We start from the raw sequence: 20595 nt of genomic DNA, 5'->3' as shown, positions 1-20595 counted from the left end.
CTCGAGCACAATAAGGAAAGAAGGGGCAGTGGAGAGCACAGAGCTGAGCTGAGGAGGAAGCAGCAGGCAGGTTTTTGCTTTCTCAGCTGACCCCTCTAAACCCTAGTTTTAAAGATCTCTGGGAAAGGAAATTCTTCAAACTCCCTTGGTAGCATGTTCCAATGTTTATTACCCCCTCACTGTTAGGAAGTTCTTCTGTATATTGAACTGAAATTCCTCCTGTGGCAGTTTAAGCTCTTATTCTATTGTTTGTATAGATAGAGAAGAATAGCTACCATCACGCACACAATAACCCTCATGTGCTCAAAGACATTAAGTCATCTATCAACCTCTATTTTTATAGGCTAAATAATCTGGCTTCCCAAAGTCTTTTCTCAGAGGCCCTATTCTTGAATGTATTATTATTATTACTTTTTTCCTTCTTTTTTGTGGTACGCGGGCCTCTCACTGTTGTGGCCTCTCCCGTTGCAGAGCACAGGCTCCGGACACGCAAGCTCAGCTGCCATGGCTCACGGGCTCCGCTGCTCCGCGGCATGCGGGACCTTCCCGGACCGGGGCACAAACCCGTGTCCCCTGCATCGGCAGGCGGACTCTCAACAACTGCGCCACCAGGGAAGCCCTTGAATGTATTATTAATCAAGCCACCAGATCCTCCCCGTTTCCTCCTCGCTATCCTTTCAGAGCACTCTCGGCCTTCTTATTCCATATTCCAGTCCTTCCCACATCCCCGCCAGAATGTAGCTATGTTAACAGAGTCATAACTGTGGTTTTGAACCAAAACCTCCAGTTCCTCCTGTTTAACCTCTTCTGCTCCATGCAGTCCAATTCAAGCACTGCAGGTGGTCACAGGTAGGTGACTGCTTCCTCCCTTCCCCGCTTTTTCACAATCTTGTGGAAGTCTCAGGAATGGGAGCCTTTCCCCAGACTCCATCATGGTGTCTTCACCTGTGATTCTTTCTTCCTTTTCAAATATAACCCCGTCAAGTCTCATTTAAATACCTCCTTCCTGACTCTGCCTCCTGGCTCCCTGGGCTCTCAGGGAGGAGAATCCTGTTCTGATTTATCAGGTCCTCTTTTAAGAAGAATGCCGCGTGCTCAAGAAACCCAATCCTCATGGCAATGCCACTCAAGAGGTCGCTTGTCCATGTCTAGCCACATCTGCATTTGCAATGAAACAACACGGTCATTGCGGGGCCCCTTCCCCAGGGAGGAAAGTAAGGAAGGTCCATAGAGCTTCTCTCGCACGGAGAGACAGGAGTCTTAGCGTTTTCCCTGCACTTAGCAGCAGAAGACTGAATCTGCCCAGTTTTGAGATCTAGCAAATTTTAAGATGCCGAACAGGAAAGCCATCTCCCTTCAGATTTGGGCAGCTTCCAAGTCAGGCTTATTCAGCGCCCAAGTTTCAATTCCGGCTAGCGTAGTGGAGAAAACAAGGAATCTGTAGTCAGGAGATAAGGCTGTAAGCCTCAGCTCTGCCACGGACATATACTTCGGGTAAATCCCTTCCTCTCCTTGAGCCTTAGTTTCTCCATTGGTAAAACGAGGAGCTTGGCCTCAATGATTTCTCTAGGTTTCCTCCCAAGACTGAGGTTCCATAAGGAGGACTGACTTACCCCTGGCAGTCAGGAAACTTCCCTAGCCTGGTTATAAAGTCTGCTTCTCTCTCACTCTTCTCTGAGTGGCACAGACACAGGGGATGGTGCATAGTAGGCTGTCCTCTGTCCCAGAATGTCCAGGACTAACAGTGATTTTTGAGCTAGAGGGGCTTCTGTGGGTAGTGTGAACTTCAGTGTCAAGACTGAGTCTCCTGTGATTGTTAATGTAATTTTGGAAGAATTAGAGCCAGAAACTCCTGCAGTGAAAGTGAATAATGGTTGCAGTGTAAACAGAGAATGTTCACTTATAAAAATGCTAGAAGGCATCTGAGAACAAGCTCCTGCTGGGATCTAGTTCTGCAGCTGGTCCTCTTTGCTCCTCTGCAACCAGGTTTAAGTAACTGTGCTTCTCATCCTTGCATCCTTACAGAAAGTTGGCCCACAGAGGAGCATGTACAAAACGGCCCCTGGACCAAGAAGATGACTTTAGAGGACTGTATTCCTTCTCTGGATTTCCTTACTTTAACAGAGCACCTCACGATACAAAAGCCCAGAGACTTTTGTACTTATCAAGTTACCCTGTGTAGCCTTAGATGCAAGAATACACACGTTCTTTTAGTGAAGCTCAAATTGTTGAAAGAATGAACTGAAAGCAAGAGATGGGGAGGGGGGAGAGAGAGAGAGAGAGAGAGAGAGAGAGAGAGAGAAAGAGAGAGAGAGAGAGAGAAAGTTATGGGAGGGGGAAAATTCCATTAAAGGATGGAAATTAAATGAACAACTCAATTACCTCTTCAGGCATGTGTCTATTCACCGTGTCCAAGGAAATCAGTATTAAATGGCTTCTAAATCACTTTCAGCCAAGGCAAATGTTTAAAGCCTATGTGCATTCTCTTCCCAATAGTGGCCCACATACAAGGTAGCAGTGCTGGGCAGTGATCCAAGTCACTGCCAGAGGCACTGGGATCTCTTGAGTTTGTAATTTCAGAGCTTCTCGCCTAGAAAGCTGCCTTCCATTACCACCAGCAAGTGTGTTCTCTCGGTGCTCACCCCTTGGATGACACTTCAAATGGGTGCTGCTCCCCACCACACACATGCCCTATATTTGGGTAAATCACTAGCCTACTTGCTGTTCCCCCAGACATGACATGTTCTTTCATGCCTCTGAGAGATTTCAGTATGTAGTTTTCTTTGCTGGAATATTCTTCCCCTTCTTTTTTCCTCATCCTTCAAAGTCTAGGTTAGATAATGTTTTCTCTGAGATGTGGGACCAAGCATGGGAAGCTCATGCTTCTATAATTGCACTTTTTAAAATACTGTACTTCAATTATTTGTGTGTGCTTCCGTGACTCCAACTATACCGGGAGATTTTGGAGGGCAGGAACCATTTTTCTTCATCTCTGTGTCTCTCTTCCTGACAATTACAAGATGCTTATTCACTGTCTGGTGAATGAGTGAGTGGAAAAAAAAACTTAGTAGCTGTCATTAGAAAGTGCTCTCAAGTCTACCTATTAAGAAAGAAAGGAAGGGGACTTCCCTGGTGGTGCAGTGGTTAAGAATCCACCTGCCAGTGCAAGGGACACAGGTTCGATCCCCGGTCCGGGAAGGTCCCACATGCCACGGAGCAACTAAGCCAGTGCACCACAACTACTGAGCCTGCATGCCACAACTACTGAAGCCTACGTGTCACAGCTACTGAAGCCCGCATGCCTAGAGCCCATGCTCTGCAACAAGAGAAGCCACTGCAGTAAGAGGTACACGCACTGCAACGAAGAACAGCCCCCGCTCGCTGCAATTAGAGAAAGCCTGCGTGCAGCAACGAAGACCCAATGCAGCCAGAAATAAATAAATAAATAAATTTATTAAAAAGAAAGAAAGAAAGGAAGGAAGTCATCCCTGGGCTTGTGCTAGGAGCAGAGGGTGTCCTTGTCCAGGCCAGGGGAGCTTTCTAGGTTTGTTAAAATTTCTGTCTTAAAGGGATGTGATAAGAACGGAAAACTACACACTTGAATGTCATATTTGGGCTTCCCTGGTGGCGCAGTGTTTAAGAATCCGCCTGCCAATGCAGGGGACACGGGTTCGAACCCTGGTCCGGGAAGTTCCCACATGCCGCGGAGCAACTAAGCCCCGTGCGCCACAACTACTGAGCCTGCGCTCTAGATCCCGCAAGCCACAACTACTGAAGCCCGCGTGCCTAGAGCCCATGCTCCGCAACAAGAGAAGCCACCGCAATGAGAAACCCGTGCACCGCAAAGAAGAGTAGCCCCCACTCGCTGCAACTAGAGAAAGCCCGTGCGCAGCAACAAAGACCCAACACAGCCAAAAATAAATAAATAAATAAATTTATTTTTTAAAAAGTCACATTTACTTTCTTAAAAGACAGAATAGATTGGTGAATGCCCAGGCTCCACAAGGAAAGGTTTCCTCACTGACTCCAGTTCTCTGGCTATTTTCCAATTTTGCTCAGCTCAGGTCCTTAGGGGCCAGGCCATTCTTCAGCTTCTTTACAACAGGAACACAGGTTTCCCATGTGGGCCATGGCATCTCAAGCCACCAGAGTACCCTAGTACTCAGAGAGGTGGCAGGAGGCAGCTGAAGCCAGTCTTTCGGGCCTAGTCTGGGACTGATAATCTACTCTGTAAAGCTCCGGAAATGTTAACAGACAGAATCATTTTGCTTAGAGCATTTTAATGAAAACTCATGAATTTCACTCTATTTTCCTCCCAGGTCAGAGCACAGAAAAAAATAGGTACTTAAAACTCGTTCGTGGTTGGTTCTTTTAGTCCTAAGGAGTGGACCACACTGCCTGGTCCTGTCTTTTGGAACCTGTTCTGTCTTTGGTTTCTCCTCTTCAGGCAGGCAAGCACTTATACAAACTCGTGGGCCATTCCCATTGCAAGTACACTGGAGACTTACAGACCCAACAACGGCACAATGGATCCACTCAACTAGGAGATTCTTGGAAAAGACTAAATGATCAGGGTTCTACTACAGCTGAGGTTTTCCATCACAGAGAAAATGATATTGAAACCCCAGAGCAAGAAATACCTTCCCTGACTATCTGAGAAATAGGAGAGGGATAGCTTTTAGGCCAAAAAATAGGGTACTGACATCTCTCAAGAGGTAGTATACCTAGTCCCTACAAGCAGTCTCAGGACTTCATTCATACCTGGCCACTGATTTGATAAAGGAGGGGAAAAAAAGGAGAAAGGAGAAGGGCAGGGGAAAGAGTAAGGAAGAATGAAGGAAAGAGATGTAAACTGAATTGTATGGAAGAGGGAACAAGAAAGAGAAGCAAGAACAACTTTCGCATGTTGCTAGGAAGCAATTCTATCTTTCACGGATCATCACTGGAAAATGATATATATTTCTTATTCCTTGGAAGCTACAATACTCAAGAAGGTCACACGTGATTGAGTAAAATAATGGACAACCAGCGTTGAACGAATATAGAAATCCTTCTCCCTTGATTTTTTCTTCTAATTTTAGAAAAACCATGACAGCAATTTTACAAAATCAGGAGCTTGACTTACCCTTTTTCTTGTTTTTAACTGGACCTGTTAAAAAGAGAAAATGGAAAACTAAGTCACTGGAAATTAACATAAGGTGTTTATTCTTCAAGACAGTCACAGGAGGAATCCCCAAGACACTGCAAGTTTGAGGGAGCCCCATGCTAAGGGTCAGGTTATTGGCAAGGTATCACCCAACTATCAAACCTCCCCAATCTGTCTCTGACTGTCATAACGATAAAGTTACAAGGAAGATTCTTCCCTAGGAAGAAAAATCTTTCAGGCTTAGTCTTTGGAGTGAGGGAATGGGTACTTCGCCATAAAGATGAAATGCCCAGAAATGCAGAACTCAACAACCTTAGGACGGCATTCCATTAATTATGCAAGTCCTGAGATTGAAGAGTCACGCGTTCAGGTCAGGAAGTGATGTGAAGTCTCATGTGTTGAAGCTGGAAGGAGAAAAGGGTCATTTTCATGGAAGGAGCAGAGCAGCGGCAGTTTACTTTTTAGTCACTTCCTTATCGTTATTCAAATTGTTAGCTATTAAAACGGTGCAAACCATAATACATTCATCTGGGGGCCACATGCACTCCCACTGTAATTTAACGTAAGTTAACAGACACTTTAAAAGAAGTGCCAACAGTTTCATCGACAATATGAAATCACAAGCATTTTCTGGGGAATTACTTCTAAAGAAAACATTTCTAATCAATTGAGGGCACTCAGAAAACCCAAGGCTTTTCTCACATAGTTAGGTAACAATCACTCCTCAGACATACACAATTTAGGTGTCTGCCAGACATGCAGGCATGTTTTTCCCTACTGGGGACTCAATTCACTTCATTCTGTAGGTGGATTTGATTTTCTTTAGGCGCACATATTTAAAACTCTGTTCCAAACTCCCATGAAGACCCTACTGGACAACAATAAACCCCTGTCAGTGCCCTCAGGAGCTCACAAAAAGACCAGCATTTGTATACTGGTTTTTTTGCGGTATGCGGGCCTCTCACTGTTGTGGCCTCTCCCGTTGCGGAGCACAGGCTCCGGACGCGCAGGCCCAGCGGCCATGGCTCACGGGCCCAGCCGCTCCGCGGCATGTGGGATCCTCCCGGACCGGGGCACGAACCCGTGTGCCCTGCATCGGCAGGCGGACTCTCAACCACTGCGCCACCAGGGAAGCCCCTGTATACTCTTTTATAGACTAAAAAAATCTATTTCCATCTATCATCTCATTTTATTCTTGCAACAAGCTTGGAATGGTCTTTACCTATAAGAGCAGGCTCTATCAAAGATTCTGTCTGAGCAGACTTCAATCAGAAGTCAGTGAAGTCTCTAACTTGGAGGGCTGCCAGCGTGGCCATCAGAGCTTGCACAGGTCCCTCGAAAACCAATGTCTGTGTAGACTTCCCTGGCAAAGTAATTTCACGTGCAACAGTAGGTATTATTATGCGCAGGGGATGTTTATGGTTGGGTTAAGCAACCTGCTGCACTTAAGGTCATGATCCTCCACTCTTTTATCCTCATTTTTTTCTCTCTTTCTCTCCTCCCAGTTCTTGGTCTTCTTTCTTTTCTGCCTATCTTGCATGTTTTTAACAACATTGAGAGCTCCTGAGAATGTACACAGAGGTTCTGGCAAGGAAGCACAGCTACACAGATACTACTGACTAAGAGACAGCCTGAGAAGGGCCACCTCCTTGAACCAGAAAGCTGTCTGGGGAAGGATTTACACAGAAAGGCCTATAACCCCATCAACCAGCTACCAGCCAACCAGTCAGCCACCTCAGCCTGGGAAAGCAGTGAGATGACAGCCATTGCAGCCACTGGCCTCACAGACAGATTGTTAGCCCTGGCCAAGTTGCTGACCGTTTCAGCTGGTTAAAGGGTAAGTACTATTACATCAGACTTCAAAGCAGGCTTTGAGGAAATCAGACGATCACCATACACCTAGTCCTTATTGAGCACACCTAGGGAAGGCACAGTAAATAATGAAACACAACTCTATCCTCAGAGAACTTACAGTTGAATAGGAAAGTACTAAAGGGGGGAGACTTAAGGAATTATACTGGCTAGTTGAGGAAAAATAAATTCCTGGAGGAAGTCTGACCTATATCTACAAGGGAAGTTTGACCTATATGTACAAGGGAAAAGAGGGAAAGGGAAGTTAAAAATTTTTCATTAACTTTTATGAGATGGATGGACCTAGAGTCTGTCATACAGAGTGAAGTAAGTCAGAAAGAGGAAAACAAATACCATATGCTAACACATATATATGGAGTCTAAACAAAAAATGGTTCTGATGAACCTAGGGGCAGGACAGGAATAAAGACGCAAAGGTAGATAATGGACTTGAGGACACGGGGAGGGGAAAGGGTAAGCTGGGATGAAGTTGGAGAGTGGCATGGACATATATACACTACCAAATGTAAAATAGATAGCTAGTGGGAAGCAGCCGCATAGCACAGGGAGATCAGCTCGGTGCTTTGTGACCACCTAGAGGGATGGGATAGGGAGGGTGGGAGGGAGACGCAGAGGGAGGGGATATGGGGATATATGTATACGTATAGCTGACTTACTTTGTTATACAGCAGAAACTAACACACCATTGTAAAGCAATTATACTGCAATAAAGATGTTAAAAAAATTTTGTTAACTTTTATTATTTTTATACCAGAAATACTACTCATTATACATACTTAAATGCATGCACGCCTACATACATAGAAAAGGGGAACAAAAAGGAAAAAAATAGCTTAAAAAAACTACTCACAAATAACCACTATTAACATTTTCTGCATATCTAGAAATTTCCTATGCATATAAATATGTATTTTTACAAAATGTGATCAAATAAAAATGTTGTTTGATAACTTTCTTCTATGTCAATAACTACATTTCTACATTATCATTTTAAATTTGGATACGACAGCATTATATAGGTAGCTCTTTATATTTTTTCTAGTTCTTTCATGATTTCATTTTTCATATTTAAATCTTTAATTAATCTGGTATAGATTTGGTATACAGCAGGAGGCAAGGAGCTAACTAAAATTTTTATCTTTATTTTCCAAAATGGCCATGCCATGAAGAGTGCTGAGAATAACAGGGGCTCAAAGCCCTATCTTCCACTTCTTCTTGTGTCACAGAAGGGCTCCCAGGGAGCTTCCATCTATTCAGTGGACATTTGGCATATCCCTCAGAAAAAAATGAGGATGAAAAAATATGGACAAGATTATCCTTAAATTGTATCGCACTTCCCATAGGGGCTAGTGAGTACATCATCTCAGCAGTATAGGAGTTCTAGCTCCCTGGTATTTTCTCTCTAGAAGATGGAAGACCACCATGGCCAGTAAATAATTCTTATGAGTTTCAACATGGTCCTCTAAGCCCTGGTTCTATATCCGCCATTCTCATTTCTTTTGTTTGAGGCCATTGTGGTTTCCTGTCTTCTAGAGAGAAAATATCAGGGAGCTAGAACTATCCCATATTAGATATGAGCATCTTGACCAGAGCAAAAGCAGTAACATCTGCTGAGTTCTATAACACTTTAGATATATTGATTTATTTTCTCTATATGCTTCAGAACCTTTTTCATACCTACTCAGGGCACTACCACTGTCACACGTCTGTTTCCGTGGTAACAGGCTACATTTTTCTATCATTCTAATACCCTCTGTTTGTAATCATCATGCTTTCTGCAGGCAAACCCCACAAATACATCAGAGTGGGACAAACAGCTGTGCAGTCCTTGGGACTGCTTTTATAGTAGCAAATTTGAGATCTGACAGGTTTTGATCAATGTGGCCAGGCTGTTTGCTATCTGATATTAAGAAAAGGGGTCTTGTAATAGCATCAGGGCCATGGAAGCCAGCAGCAGTCCTAGCCTGAGTCTGGTCCTGACTCTGTCACAAACTGACAATAAGGCAAGTGGGCCATTTTCTTCTGATCCTTCATCTTCTAAATTAGGGAATACTTTGTACACTTTGTCTCTCTTCAAGCCTAGGGTTCTGATGAAGATAAATGACACCATAACTAAAGCTAACATTTATTGAATATATATGAGCCATGCACTTTGCTAGATGCTTTACATATCTCATTTAGGTCTTATAACAATCCAGCAAAGTAGTTATTATTATGCTTATTTTATAGATGAAGAGATGGATTAAACTGCACAAAGCCACACAGCCTGTAAATATTTTCAGGTAAGCTGAAACTTCAGAAAGATTCATGTTTTTCTAGATGTGTTTTGAAAATTAAAAAATAAATGTATATACTTCCAATTTCTGGCTTCACGTGTCAAGCGCTTGAAAGCCATCACTCCCACACTCACAATAAGAAAAAAGCTGAGCAAACTTAAAATCACTTCTTAGATCCATCAGAGAATTGAGGTCACAAGGCAAACTGCTGTTCTGTAAGATGGAGAGACAGACCGGTGGATATGGAGACTCATAGCAGACTGGGTGAAGAAGCCTGCAGCTGAAGCCAGTATCAGTAAGAAGACTTTAAAACTGTAATTGACAAATTGCTAGATGCTCAGTGTGGACTAGCTCAAGGGCTAAAAATCCCCAGTGGGCCCAGCCTTAGGGGGTTCTCCACACTTTCATGCATTTTACCTTCAAGAGCGCTACCAGGTTCCCACAGTGAAGATGGGAGAAAAATTCTCTTGTCCTTCGAGCAAGGGGAGAGGAAAAGCAGCCATTTTGAAATATATCCAGACCTCTCTATTCTCTTTAACAAGGCCTGCCCTCAAGGAAAACTTTTATCAGAGCCTAACTGACTGGGGTTTTACCAGAGCTGAACTGACCTAGGGGATAGGAAATACCCAACTCAGGCACACTAAAAGATTGAGAATTAATCATAAGACTCATGAATGCTTCCATTCTACCCACACTTTATCACCACATTAACAGCACTCCTGTATAATGGGATTACAGCTAAAAACACTGCCAGAGCTTTATTTACAATAGCCAGGACATGAAAGCAACCTAAGTGTCCATCAACAGATGAATGGATAAAGAAGAGGTGGCACATATATACAATGGAATATTACTCAGCCATAAAAAGAAACTAAATTGAGTTATTTGTAGTGAGGTGGATGGACCTAGAGTCTGTCATACAGAGTGAAGTAAGTCAGAAAGAGAAAAACAAATACCGTATGCTAACACATATATATGGAATCCAAAAAAAGAAAAAAAAAGGTTCTGAAGAACCTAGGGGCAGGACTGGAATAAAGACGCAAATGCAGAGAATGGACTTGAGGACACGGGGAGGGGTAAGGGTAAGTTGGGATGAAGTGAGAGAGTGGCATGGACATATATACACTAACAAATGTAAAACAGATAGCTAGTGGGAAGCAGCCGCATAGCACAGGGAGATTAGTTCAGTGATTTGTGACCACCTAGAGGGGTGGGATAGGGACGATGGGAGGGAGACGCAAGAGGGAGGAGATATGGGGACATACGTATATATATAGCTGATTCACTTTGTTATAAAGCAGAAACTAACACACCATTATAAAGCAATTATACTCCATTAAAGATGTTAAACAAACAAAAACAAACAAACAAAAACACTGCAAGTCTCAGACCCTACTTAAGAAGTTTCCAGGGACATCCAAAGACCACACGAAGAGACTAAGACAAGAACTATGGAGACAATTTTAGCCTCTGACGCCACAGTTACAGCAAACAGTAAACACAGCCTAACTCTTAGTCAGATGAGCATAAAACCTTACATTACTGGCCTACCTACCTCAGTTACTTTTACCCAGTATATCATGTCTAGTTTTCAGCCAAAAATTACAAGGCATATTAAAAGGCTAGAAATACAGCCTGGAGAGATAAACCAAGCATCAGAACCAGACTCAGAAATGAAAGAGGAGATATTATAGCTGATACCTCAGAAATACAAAGGATCTTAAGAGACTACAATTACGTGCCAACAATTTGGACAACCTAGAAGAAATGAATGAATTCCTAGAAATGTACAATGTATTAAGACTGAATAATGATAAAATAGAAAATCTGAACAGACCGATTACTAGAAGGAAATTAAATCAGTAATCAAAAACCTCCCAACAAACAAAAGTCCAGGAACAGAAGGCTTAACTGGTGAATTCTACCAAACACTCAAAGATAATTGCATCAATAGCTATCCTTCTCAAACTCTTCCAAAAATTTGAAGAGGAAGGAACTCTCCCAAACTCATTTTACGAGGCAAGCATTACCCTGATATCCAAGTCACATGAGGATGCCATAAGAAAAAAAAAATACAAGACAATATTCCTTATGAACATAGATGCAAAAGTCCTCAACAAAATAATAGGAAACCAGTCAACAATACATTAAAAAGATCATACACACTATGATCAAGTGAGAATTATTCCAGGAATGTGAGGATGATTCAACATTTGCAAGTCAGTCAATGTGATATGCCACATTACCAAAATGAGCGATAAAAACCATATGATCATCTCAATAGATGAAGAAAAAAATTTGACAAAATTCAACATCCATTCATGATAAAACTCTCAAAAAGTGTGTTACCTCAACTTAATAAAGGCCATATTAGCTGACAAGTTAGCTGACAAGTCCACAGCTAACTTCATACTCAATGGCGAAAAGCTGGAAGCTTTTCCTCTAAAATCAGGAAAAAGACAAGGATGCCCACTCTTGCTACTTTTATTCAACACAGTATTGGAAGTCCTAGCCACAGTAATTAGGCAAAATAAATAAATAAATAAAAGGCATCCAAATTGGAAAGGAAGAAGCAGCACTATCACTATTTGTACATGATATGATATTATATATAGAAAACCCTGAAGACTCCATCAAAAAACTCTTAGAGCTAATAAAGATGCGGGTTACAAAAATCAATACACAAAAACCATTTCTGTTTCTATACACTAATAATGAACTATCAGAAAGAGAAATTTAGAAAACAATTCCATTTAAAATTGCACTAAAAAGGATAAAATACCTAAAAATAAGTTAAAACAAGGAGGTGGTGACTCACTCAGAAGGCTCAGATGGTGGTTAGCATTTTTCAGCAATAAAGTATTTTTTCATTTTAAAAAACCCAAGGAGGGCTTCCCTGGTGGCGCAGTGGTTGAGAGTCCGCCTGCTGATGCAGGGTACGCGGGTTCGTGCCCTGGCCTGGGAGGATCCCACATGCTGCAGAGTGGCTGGGCCTGTGAGCCATGGCCGCTGGGGCTGTGCATCTGGAGCCTGTGCTCCACAACGGGAGAGGCCGCAACAGTGAGAAGGCCGCATACCGCAAAAATAAACAAACAAACCCAAGGAGGTGAAAGACCTATATATTGAAAACTAAAACACATTAATGAAAGAAAATGAAGACACAAATAAATGGAAAGATATTCCATGCTCATGGATTGGAAGAATTAATATTGTTAAAATGTCCATGCTGCCCAAAGAAATATAAGATTCAGTGCAATCCTTATCACAATTTCAATGGCATTTTTTCCACAGAAATAGGACAAGCAACCTCAAACTTTGTATGGAACCATAAAAGACTTCAAATAGCCAAAGCAATGTTGAGAAAGAAGAAAAAAGCTGGAGGCATCATACTCCCTGATTTCAAACTATATTGCAAAATTATAGTAATTAAAACAGTATGGTATTGCATAACAATGGACACATAGCTCAATGGAACGGAATAGAGAGCCTAGAAATAAACCCACACATATGTGGTCAATTAATTTATGACAATGGAGCCAAGAATATGCAATGGGAAAAGGATAGTCTCTTCAATAAATAGTGTTGGTATAATTGAACAATCACATGCAAAAGAATGAAACCAGAGCACTATCTTACATCATACACAAAAATTAATTCAAAATGGATTAAAGACTTGAAAGCCTGAAACCATAAAACTCCTAGAAGAAAACATAGGTAGTAAGCTACTTGACATAAGTCTTGGTGACAATTTTTTGAATCTGACACCAAAAGAAAATGAAACAAAAGCAAAAATAAACAAGTGGGACTACATCAAACTAAAAAGATGCTACATAGCAAAGGAAACCATCAACAAAATGAAAAGGCAGCCTACTGAATGGGAGAAAATATTTTCAAGTCATATATTTGATAAGGGCTAACATCCAAAATATATGAAGAACTCATCCAACTCAATGGCAAAATACCCAAACAACCCAATTTAAAAATGGGCAGGACATCTGAATAGACATTTTTCCCCAAAGACATCCAGATGGCCAAGCAGTGCATGAAAAGATGCTTTACATCATTTATCATCAGGGAAATGCAAATCAAAACCACAATGAAATACCACCTCACACTTGTTAGAATGGCTATTATCAAAAAGACAAGAAATAACAGGTGTTGGCGAGGATGTGGAAAAAAGGGAACATTTGTGCACTGTTGATGGGAATATAAATTGGTGCAGCCACTATGGAAAAGAGTATGGAGATCCCTCAAGAGATTAAAAATAGAACTACCAATTAATCCAGCAATTCCACTCCTGGCTATTTCTCTGAAGAAAAAGAAAACACTAACCCAGATATATATATATATACACACCCCCATGTTCATTGGAGCATTACTGATGATAGCCAAGATGTGGAAACAACCTAAATGTCCATCAATAGATAAATGGATAAAGAAGATGTGGTATAGCATACACAATGGAATATTACTCAGCCATAAAAAAGAATGGAATCTTGTCAGTTGCAACAACATAGCTGGACCTTGAGGGCATTATTCTAAGTGAAATAAGTCAGACAGAGAAAGTCAAATACCATATGTATGATCTCTCTTATATGCAGAATTTAAAAAGGTAGATAGATAAACAAACAAACAAACCAAGCTCACAGATACAGAGAACAGACTGGTGGCTGCCAGAGGTGAGGGTTGGGGGGGTAGGAGAAATGGGTGAACTTTTTTTAAGTTTAAATACATTGAATTAAAAGATAAAAAGTTGGCTATCAAAAAAAAAACCCAACGCAATATAAAATAATGCCTTTGATGGTAAAGAATTAGTGAGCTTGAAGATGTCAATAGAAACTTTATACATGAAATGCAAAGATAAAAAAAAAAGAATGAAAAAGATGGAACAGAATGTCCAAAGATTGTGGTACAATTACAAATGAGGTTATATACACGTAATGGGAATACAGAAGAAGAAAGAGAGGAAGGAACAAAGGAAATATCTGAAGTAATATCAAATAAGAGTTTTCTAAAAGTAACGACAGACACCAAACTTCAGATCCAGGAAGCTCAGAGAATATCAAGTAGGACAAATACCAAAAAGTTGACCCCTAGGCATATCATATTCAAACTGCAGAAAATCAAAGACAAAGAGACAATCTTTAAAGAAGCTAGAGGGGGGGTAAAAGGATAAAAATTACATTGGTTTCTCTTCAGAAAACATTCAAGCAAGAAGAGTATGCAGTGAAAGTGTTAAAAGAAAAAAACACCAAGCTAGGATTCTGTATCCAGCAAAATTATTCTTCAAAAATGAAGTTGAAATAAAGACTTTCTCAGACAAACAAAAATTGATTGAATTTGTTGCCAGAAGACCTGCCTTATAAGAAATGTTAAAAGAAGTTCTTCAGAAAAGGAAAATGATATAGGTCAGAAACTTGGATCTACATAAAGGAAGAGCATTAGAGAAGGAATTCATGAAAGTAAAATCAAATCTTTTATTTTACTTATTCTTAATTGATTTAATAGATAATAGTTTACTTAAAATAATAATAGCAAAGATGTATTCAGTGATGATAGCTTATGGATAAGTAAAACAAATGACAGCAATGCTATAAGGGATAGGGGGAGGAATTGGGAATACTCTGCTATAAGGTACTTGCACTACCTCTGAAGTGGTATAATGTTATTTGAAAGCAAACTTGAATAAGTCATAAATGTGTATTTCAAACTCTAGGGCAACCACTAAAAATTTTTTTAAGTATAATTGATATAAGAGAGGAAAGAAAATGGAATCATATAAAACGCTTGATTAAAACCAGAGAAGGCAGAAAGAGTGGAAGACAGAAAAAGAAACAAAGAAATGGACAATGAAAACAGTTACAAATATAGTAGATATTAATCCAACTATATCAATAATCACTTTAAATGTGAATGGTATAAATACACCAATTAAAAGACAGAAACTGCCAGAGTGGATAAAAAAGCAATAACCAACTATATGTTATCTGTAAGAAACATACTTTAAATACAAAGATAAAGGTAGATTAAAAGTAAAGGGATGGTGAAAGATATACCATGCTAGCAGTAATCAAAAGCATGCTAATTTCAGACAAAGCTGACTTCAGAGGAAGGAAAATGATCAGGAAGGAAGAGAGGCATTATATAGTGATAGAGGTGTCAATTCTCCAAGACATAAGATCCTTTAATGTGTATGTGGCTAACAACAGAGTGTCACAAAATTGAGGCAAAATCTGATGAACCCACTATTATAGAGACTTCAACATCCCTCAATCAGTAATTGAAATATCCAGCAGGCATAAAATCAGTAAGGATATATTGAGCTGAATAGCACCATCAATCAACTAGATCTAATTGACATTTATAAAATACTTCATCCAACAATAGCAGGATATACAGTCTTCTCAAGTTCACACGGAACATTCACTAAGATAAACATTATGTGTCATAAAACATACCTTAGCAAATTTAAAAGCATAGGTATCATACAAACTATATACTCACATTACAATGGAATTAAAATAGAAATCAATAACAGAAAGTAGCTGGAAAATCATATATATTTTGGAAAAGATATATGGAAAAAGATATGGAATAAGATCTAAATGATTTCGGAAAATATTTAATCGAAGCTTCCACTTCAGGAAACTAGAAAAAGAAGAGCAAATTAAATTCAGAGTAAGCCCAAGAGAAGAAACGATTAGAATCAGAGCAAATATAATTGAAATTGAAAACAGGAAAGCAATAGAAAAAAAAAATCAATGAAACGAAAAGCTGGTTCTTTGAAAAGATGAATAAAATTGATAAACCCTTACCCAGGCTAACCAAGAAAGGGAATGAGAAGACACAGATTACTAATATCAGAAATAAAAGAAGGGCCATTACTACTGATCTCATGTACATTAAAAGGATAATAAAATAATATTATGAACAAAACAAATCTGCCCACAAATTTGATAACTTAGATGAAATTGGCTAATTATTTGAAAGATACAATCTATCAAAACCCATATAAGAAGAAATATGTAATCTGTATATATAATATGTAAAGGATAACTTGTTTATATATTAAAGAAATTGACTATATAATCTGAATAGGCCTATATATATTAAAGAAATTGAATCAACAGTTAATAACCTTCTAAAATAGAAAGTACCAGGCCCAGATGGTTTCACTGGTGAATTTTACCAAACATTTAGGGAAGAAATTATACCAATTCTCTACAACCTCTTGCAGAAAACAGAAGCAGATGGAACACTTCCTCACTCATTCCATGAAACTAGCAGTACCCTAATGCCAAAGCCAAAGACATTATAAGAAAGGAAAACTACAGACCAACATCTCATTGAAAATAGTTGCAAAAACCCTCAACAAAATATTAGCAAGTCAAATTCAACAACGTTAAAAGAATTATACACCGCGACCAAGTGGAATTTATTCCTGGTGCACAAGGCTGATTCAATATTCAAAAATAAACTTAATCCATCATAGAGCAACAGGCTTAAGAAGCAAAATCATATGATTGTATCAATAGATGCAGAAAAATCATTTGACAGAATCCAAGATCCATTCATGATAATAGCTCTCATCAAATTAGGAATAGAGGGGAAATTCATCAACTTGATAAAAAAATCTAGAAAAATATCTATAGTTAATATCATACTTATGCTGAGAAACTAGAAGACTTCGCCCTAAGACTGAGAACAAGGCAAGGATGTCCTCTCTCATCACTCTAATTCAACATCACACTAGAGCTCCTAGCTAATGCAATAAGGTAAGACAAGAAAAGAAAAGGCATACAGATTGGGAAGAAAGAAATAAAACTGTCTTTGTTTGCAGATGACATGATTTTCTATGTAAAAAATACCAGAGTGTTGACCAAAAAGCTCCTGGAACTAATAAGCAAATATAATAAGGCTGTGAGATACAAGCCCAATATACAAAAGTCAATTATTTTCCTATACTAACTATGAACAACTGGAATTTGAAATAAAAAAACACTTTAGCACCAAAAAAAGGAGAAATATTTATGCATAAATCAAACAGAATATGTACAAGATCTATATGAGGAAAACTCTGATGAAAGAAATAAAAGCCTAAATAAATAGAATGATATTCTGTGTTCATGGATAGGAAGACTCAGTATTGTTAAATGTCATTTCTTTTTAACTTGATCTATAGACTCAATGTAACCCCAAGTAAAACTCCCAGCAAGTTATTCTGTGGATACAAAAACCTCTGATTCTATATTTTATATGGAAAGGAAAAAGACTCACAATATTCAACACAATATTGAAGAATAAGAACAGACTTGGAGGGCTAAAACTACCTGATTCAAAATTTAGCATAAAGCTATGGTAAGAGAGTCCCATACAGGATAAATACAAGGAGAAATACGCCAAGACACATATTAATCAAACTATCAAAAATTAAATACAAAGAAAGCATATTAAAAGCAGCAAGGGAAAAACAACAAATAACACACAAGGGAATCCCCATAAGGTTAACAGCTGATCTCTCAGCAGAAACCCTACAAGCCAGAAGGGAGTGGCAGGGCATACTGAAAGTGATGAAGGAGAAAAACCTGCAACCAAGACTACTCTACCCAGCAAGGATAATAAAGATGTTAAAAAAAAAAAAGAAAGCTATGGTAACCAAGATAGTGTGGTATTGGTGGAATAATAGACATATAGATTAATGGACCAGAATAGGGAGCCCAGAAATAGACCCAAACAAATATAGTCAACTGATTTTTGACAAAGGAACAAAGGCAATCCAATGGAGAAAAAATAGTTTTTTTGACAAATGGTGCTGGAACAAGTGGACATGCCCATGCAAAAAGGAATCTAGACACTGTCCTTATAACTTCACAAAAATAAACTCAAAATGGATCACAGAACTAAATGTAAAATAGAAAACTCTAAAATTCCTAGAAGGCCCCCGGGCTCCCAGCATCTGGGCAGGTGGACCCCGGCTCTTCACAATCAGCCTCCGGCCAGGGCTTGCCCTGTGCTCTGGTCCCTTGCCCCATAGCCCCCCAGCTCCTGGGGCCGCTGCTGTGGCCTGCATGCCTCCGTTGGTGACAGACCCATGGAGGAAAGAGGGGAACTCAGCCTGACCGGCGCCAAACAGAACACCAGTGTGGCTGGTGAAGGTTCCTAAATATTTGTCACAGCAATGGGCTAAAGGTCCTGGAAGAAGTGAAGTTGGGAAACTGTGGATTGCCAAAAATCAAGGAAGGATGGAGGTGTCATTTACTTTGAATGAGGCTCTTGCAAATATTCATGATATTGGCGGAAAATCAGCTTCAGGCAGTGCTCCTAGAGTACATATATTTGTCTTGCAAAGTGTTGGCGGACAGGCATTAACAGTGTCTAATAAGAGCTCATCGGATAAGCTTTCACTGGAAGGAATAGTGGTACAAAGAGTTGAATGCTGACCCACTGCCAGTGAAAAGTACATGAGATTAAAGAGATTACGAATAGAAGAATCTTCCAAACCTGTAAGGCTATTACAGCAACTGAACAAAGCTGTGACAACCAATTACAAACCTGTTGTTAATCATCAGTACAATATTGAATATGAAAGGAAAAAGAAGATGGAAAACGAGCTCGAGCTGATAACACATTTTAGACATGCTGTTTTCATCTTTTGAGAAACATCAATATTATAATCTTAAGGACTTGGTGGACATCACAAAACAGCCTGTGTCGTACCTGAAGGAAATCTTAAAAGAAATTGGTATTCAAAATGTAAAAGGGCTCCACAAAAACACATGGGAGCTGAAGCCAGAGTACAGACATTATCAAGGAGGAGAAAAGAATGATTAAGCACATTCAAAGCCTGCCTGCTAACAGAACAACTAAAGTGTGATGAGCTAAGCAAATGGCCTTGATACGTGAATCCTTGAGCACCATCTGTTACAGGGGGAAAATGAATGGTACTTTAATTTCTCTAGGTAAATTTTTAAAACAATAATTCTTTTTCTTTTTAACAGTTGAAATGAAATTTTATTATTTTTTAAATTTAATTTTATTTATTATTTTATACAGCAGGTTCTTATTAGTCACCCATTTTATACACCTCAGTGTATACACGTCAAACCCAATCTCCCAATTCATCAACTGCCACCCTCACCCCATGCTGCTTTCCCCCCTTGGGGTCCGTATGTTTTTTCTCTACTACTCTGTCTCAATTTCTGCTCTGGAAACTGGTTCATCTGTACCATTTTCTAGGTTCCACATATATGTGTTAATATACGATATTTGTTTTTCTCTTTCTGACTTACTTCACTCTGTATGAGAATCTCTAGATGCATCCACGTCTCTACAAATGACCCAATTTCGTTCCTTTTTATGGCTGAGTAATATTCCATTGTATATATGTACCACACCTTCTTTATCCATTCATCTGTCGATGGGCATTTAGGTTGCTTCCACGACCTGGCTATTGTAAATAGTGCTGCAATGAAAATTGGGGTGCATGTGCCTTTTTGAATTATGGTTTTCTCTGGGTATATGCCCAGTAGTGGGATTGCTGGGGTGTATGGTAGTTCTATTATTAGTCTTTTCAGGAACCTCCATACTGTTCTCCATAGTGGCTGTATCAATTTACATTCCGACCAACAGTGCAAGAGGGCTCCCTTTTTTCCACACCCTCTCCAGCCTTTGTTGTTTGTAGATTTTCTGATGATGCCCATTCTAACTGGTGTGAGGTGATACCTCATTGTAGTTTTGATTTGCATTTCTCTAATAATTAGTGATGTTGAGCAGCTTTTCATGTGCTTCTTGGCCATCTGTATGTCTTCTTTGGAGAAATGTCTATTTAGGTCTTCTCCCCATTTTTGGATTGGGTTGTTTCTTTTTTTAATATTGAGCTGCATGAGCTGTTTATATATCCTGGAGATTAAATCCTTTGTCCAATGATTCATTTGCAAATATTTTCTCCCATTCTGAGAGTTGTCTTTTCATCTTGTTTATGGTTTCCTTTGCTGTGCAAAAGCTTTGAAGTTTCATTAGCTCCCATTTGTTTATTTTTGTTTTTACTTCCATTACTCTAGGAGGTGGATCAAAAAATATCTTGCTGTGATTTATGTCAAAGAGTGTTCTTCCTATGTTTTCCTCTTTTTATTCCTAGGTATTTTATTTTTTTATTGCAATGGTAAATGGGAGGGTTTCCTTAATTTTTCTTTCAGATTTTTCATAATTAGTGTATAAGAATGCAAGAGATTTCTGTGCATTAATTTTGTATCCTGCAACTTTATCAAATTCATTGATTACCTCTAGTAGTTTTCTGGTGGC

At 39.5% G+C, this 20595-nt stretch overlaps 1 protein-coding gene and 1 pseudogene across 1 annotated transcript in view; one reads left to right on the top strand and one right to left on the bottom strand.

The window, feature by feature from the left end:
- The window catches only part of EDA (ectodysplasin A), a gene marked incomplete at its 5' end in the record, with an annotated part of 96045 nt that overhangs the window by 9364 nt on the left and 66086 nt on the right, over window positions 1-20595 (bottom strand). Inside the window, one exon of the mRNA XM_024756358.1 lies at window positions 5126-5149. Coding sequence (XP_024612126.1) covers window positions 5126-5149 — 24 coding nt within the window. The remainder of the gene's footprint in view (window positions 1-5125; window positions 5150-20595) is intronic.
- Window positions 18386-19125, top strand: LOC112407179 (general transcription factor IIF subunit 2 pseudogene; annotated as a pseudogene).

The sequence above is a fragment of the Neophocaena asiaeorientalis genome, unplaced genomic scaffold, assembly GCF_003031525.2.
Source record: "Neophocaena asiaeorientalis asiaeorientalis breed wild unplaced genomic scaffold, Neophocaena_asiaeorientalis_V1.1 scaffold801, whole genome shotgun sequence".
Classification (NCBI taxonomy): domain Eukaryota; kingdom Metazoa; phylum Chordata; class Mammalia; order Artiodactyla; family Phocoenidae; genus Neophocaena; species Neophocaena asiaeorientalis.
This window is presented reverse-complemented; position numbering and strand designations above follow the sequence as displayed.